At 35.4% G+C, this 4,872-nt stretch overlaps 1 protein-coding gene across 1 annotated transcript in view; it reads left to right on the top strand.

Moving 5' to 3' along the window:
• Nucleotides 1–2,697: 2,697 nt before the first annotated feature.
• The window catches only part of LOC107732656 (C-type natriuretic peptide 4-like), a 3,326-nt gene continuing 1,151 nt past the window's right edge, over nt 2,698–4,872 (top strand). The window contains exons 1-2 of the mRNA XM_016544058.1: nt 2,698–2,861; nt 4,029–4,327. Coding sequence (XP_016399544.1) covers nt 2,769–2,861; nt 4,029–4,327 — 392 coding nt within the window. The 5' untranslated portion in view covers nt 2,698–2,768. The remainder of the gene's footprint in view (nt 2,862–4,028; nt 4,328–4,872) is intronic.

Here is a 4,872-nt window from a genome sequence, read left to right as displayed (position 1 = left end):
CATGTCCTTAAAAGTTATATTTTGTTCCTTTTCCATTTTTATAACAATAACTGCCATTATAAAATGGATAGTTGCAATCGTGGATGCTGATTGGTCAATACTGTCAAAAAAAAAGTAGTAACAGATTTGACATACATTTAAAAATGATATGAAACAATGTGATGTACAATATAGCTACAGACAACCAATCATAAACGCTTCTGCGCCTGCCTCATTAAATATTCATGAGTTATTCATTATGATCTGTAAACTGCAGATTTGTCTATCCAAGATTGGCCATCCAATGAGTTTATTTCTTCATCAGATTTGGAGAAATGCAGCATTGCATCACTTGCTCACCAATGAATGTGAATGGGTGCCGTCAGAATGAGAGTCCAAACAGCTGATAAAAACATCACAATAATCCACAAGTAATCCACACCACTCCAGTCCATCAATTAACATCTTGTGAAGACAAAAGCTGTGTGTTTGTGAGAAACACATCCATCATTAAGACATTTTAACTTTAAACTGTTGCCTCCATCTAAAATACAAGTTCATAATTCATAATATTGCTCTCTCCAGTGAAAAAGTAATCTGGTCTGAATCAGGAGAGAAATCTGCCCAGACCAAGCCCCGTTTACAGTCCAAAACAGCTCTAAACAAATATGTGGCTGGATTTTGATGTGAGAGACAACAGGAGATGGACTTTTTCACTGGAGGAAGTGCTATAATGGATTATGGACTCGTATTTTGGCCAAAATGTTGAAGTTTGAAGTTAAAACGTCTTAATGGATTTGCTTTAATATTATGGACTGGAAGCTGGAAGCAATGATTTGAAGTTAAAAACATTTTAATGAATGGATTTCTTTCTTACAAACACGCAGCTTTTTGCTTCACAAGATGTTAACTGCTGGAGTGGAGTGGTGTGGATTACTTGTGGATTATTGTGTTGTTTTTATCAGCTGTTTGGACTCTCATTCTGACGGCACCCATTCACATCCATTGGTGAGACAGTGATGTAATGCTGCATTTCTCCAAATCTGATGAAGAAATAAACTCATTTACATCTGGGATGACCTGAGAGTGAGTACATTTTCAGCTAATATTAATTTTTTGGGTGAACTGTTCCTTTAAAGATGGATTGAACTCCATCAACTGCATGAATTTAATACTTAGAATGTTGACAATTTCTGAAACAGTTTTCTTACAACAAAAAATAATTAAAAAAAGAATTATAAATAAATTATTAATTAAATAAAAAAATATATTAATAATTATTGCCCAGAAAGCATTTGTTTATGTGCATTATATGTGCATTATTTATTTATTTTTGAAAATGTAAACAATTCAGGGGGGAAAAATCTTTTTTCTTTTTTTTTTTACGGGGGCAGTGTGACTACTTCTCCCAACCTCAAGAACACATTATATTTGAAATATGTCTGAATGTATGTCAGTGTTTTAATGTTTCAACACGTTGAAAGTGCAGAAAATAAGCATTCGTTCACAGCACTACACCTACAGCAAGAGTATGATTATAGACTATAAAATCCTTATTTGTAAATAATTATCCAGTCTCTGACACTGAAGTCTGATGGACTGGTGCGCTGGCTGCTGAAACCATTTCAATCAGCATATACTGCCACACAGTGTCGCAAACCAGAAAGTGTAGAAGATCCTCACTCCTGCTCAAACTGATGCTCTATTCTGCCTTTGACCTCTGCTCACATATATGCAGTACTTTACTGATGAATATGTTTTATTTTTGACTCCAAGAACAGATACAAAGACCAAATATGTTATATGTTGTATATGTATTTATTTTATTTTATTATAATTATTTTCAAAACATATTTACATTAAATGTTTTCATTGTGCATACTGTCAATATGCAATACTCATATATATATATATTAGTGCTCTCAAATGATTAATCGTGATTAATCGCATCCAAAATAAAAACATTTGTTTACATAATATATGAGTGTGTAACGTGTATATTTATTATGTATATATAAATACAAACAAATGCATGTATATATTTAAGAAAACTATGTTGTTTATATATTAGACATATTTATATATAATATAAAATATAATAATATTAATATATAAATGTATATACATGTAAATATTTTCCAAATATATAACAAATGTGTGTGTATTTATATAAACATAATAAATAAACACAGTGCACATACATATATTATGTAAACAAAAACTGTTATTTTGGATGCGATTAATCGCGGTTTATCGTGTGACAGCACTAATATATATTAGTGCTGTCAAACGATAAATATATATATAATCTAAATGTAACATGACTTTTAGGACTTTTAAACCGCATATGGCATTAAGGCAAAAGACGTGGTTTAATCTTGTGCGCGCTGCAGACAAATCTTACATGACTTCTGTTCCACCTAAATCCTGTCCTGTGATTCATGGTAATCATGAATGATTTCACTTGCGATTGTTCTTTTCCCGCCTATATTTAAGTGGTCACTGCAAAGGTGACTAGACTAAACATCCAGCACGAATATCCTCAGATCAGTAGCAGGAACACTGTATCAGTCACATCGGATACAATCAACAGTAACCTGTGACGCAGCCACCCAAAGGTAAAGCGCGTGAGGGGGGGGGGGTGACGTCACCGGAGTGATGTCATACCGGCTATAAAACCCTGAGCCGAGATTGCATTGAGTAAGAGTTGAGCTCGACACCTCTGGGAGTAAATGAAGGGTCGTGATCGACATATTTAGACAAGCATTGACATCTGAAGCAGCATCACGATGATCCTCTCGCATTTGGTGGCTTGTGGACTTATCCTGACTCTCCTGTCGGTCAGCACTGAGACAAAACCACTAACGCTGGAAGAACAGCGGGTGAGTGTGATATTTAGACTTGTGTATAATAAATCATACAGTTTGTGTGTCATATAGTCTGCAATAGATCAAGTTAAGAGTCTGGTTTGATATATACAAGTTGATATAAGGTCTACAAACTTGGGTAGAAGATGCGCTAAAGCTTGGATATGCAGTTACGCGCAATATATGCATAAAACTACGAGTTTTACATCATCTCAAGTTCAAAAAAGACTGCTTTTAATTTCATCTGCGAGTCCTTCTCTTCCTCCTCATCATTATGCAAAAGCGTTTAGAGCATCATTAGATCGCAGAAGCGCACAGGACGCTCGGACACTTGTCCGGACGCAAGACTTCTTGCGCAAAACTGTAGGTTCATTCATTTGTGTGGCTTATATATAATCATCAGGTTCTCGTTCGCAGGCGTGAAAAATAGAAAACGCGCTTTTAAGACGCGCTGCGTGTATCTTTAGACATTCATTTCTGAGTAAACGGAAACTTTTTTGTTCTCTTTTCGGAGGAAGGTTTCAGGGGAAACCGCGAAGATGTTCGCAAGATCTCAACATAAACATTTCATCAAAATCATTCGAGATGAATCCATCTGAGACTGGTGGTGCATCCGCGTCGGTTTGTATTTCAGGAGAAACATCTAAACGATTACTTATATTAAAGGTAAATGAGAATTCCATCAAGTCTCCTAGAAATAGCAATAATCAAATACATTATAAATATAAACTACTAGTCTAGAACCACTCCGTTACTGACGACCTGAGTTACGCGTTACACTTTAACATTTACAAAACGGCTTCCCTAACAGGGTTGATTAATATTAATAGTTTAATTTACAAGCTGAAGAACCATTTTACGCTGAATTTGATCTGTGTGTATAAAGCTCCTGCTCAAGGAACTCAAATTGGATGCGCGATTTTGCGTCGTAAAAATGTGGAAACTAGTTTATTCAAGTCAGAAATCTGGTTTGATGTGACTGAATAAACCTTAAATCGATTTTTTTTTTAAAAACAACATTTTCAAGCGTCAGATCAGGTGGAAATATCTCTTTTAGAGAACAGTTCAGAGTTTTAGAGTGTGAATGTAGACAAGAACTCGTGAGTATTAATAGAGCGTTCTGAGCTCTGAATGCTGTTTGTCTGAGTATTGAGAGTGTTTCTGCATCGGTGTGTCCCGCAGTCCCTGCGGATGCTGTTGGGCGAGGAGCTGTCTGAGCTCCTGGCGTCTGATGAGAGTCAGAGGAGGATGGAGAACAGGGTTCGTCTGCTGAGGGACCTGCGCTTGGACACCCGGGCCAAGGGCCCCTGGGCTCGGATCCTGAACGATCAGCCCGGCTCACGCAGACTCAAAGCTGGATCTAAGAAGGGAGGCTCGACGGCCAGGAGCGGATGCTTCGGACACAAGATGGACAGGATAGGAACCATGAGCGGGATGGGCTGCCAGCCGTCTCAGTACCCGTCGGCAAATAATCTCTCCTGGTGAGAATCTCAACACGTCTCAGACTTAGATGTTTGTAGATATACAGCTTTCTGAAAGTTCATGTATTTTTTTATTTTTTTTAACAAATATTGATTGATTGATTGATTGATTGATTGATTGATCGATCGGCTGGTAACTGTAAAGACCTACATCTTAAATATTTGTAGGTATAATCTTTATAAAAAATGTTTATTTATTCATTTATTTATTCATTGAGTATCTGTAGAGATCTAAATCATGATTTTATTATTATTATTATTATTTGTGGGTAAACCCTTTGGGAATTACTTTTTTTTTTTTTTATAAAAAAGCAAAATAGTTTTAACTTATGTTAACATAAAATGAATTATTATATTTAATGTAAATATATGTACATTTTATTTTTGGGGTATGTTAATCTAAGTATTTGTAGATATACATTTTTGCAGATAAATAATTTAAATGATTTAATATATGTTTTTTATGTATATATGTGTGTGTGTGTGTGTGTGTGTGTGTGTATGTATATACAAAAATGAATTATCACATATATTGTTTCAGTAGC

The sequence above is a fragment of the Sinocyclocheilus rhinocerous genome, unplaced genomic scaffold (assembly GCF_001515625.1).
Source record: "Sinocyclocheilus rhinocerous isolate Xijiao unplaced genomic scaffold, SAMN03320098_v1.1 scaffold579, whole genome shotgun sequence".
Lineage (NCBI taxonomy): Eukaryota > Metazoa > Chordata > Actinopteri > Cypriniformes > Cyprinidae > Sinocyclocheilus > Sinocyclocheilus rhinocerous.
This window is presented reverse-complemented; position numbering and strand designations above follow the sequence as displayed.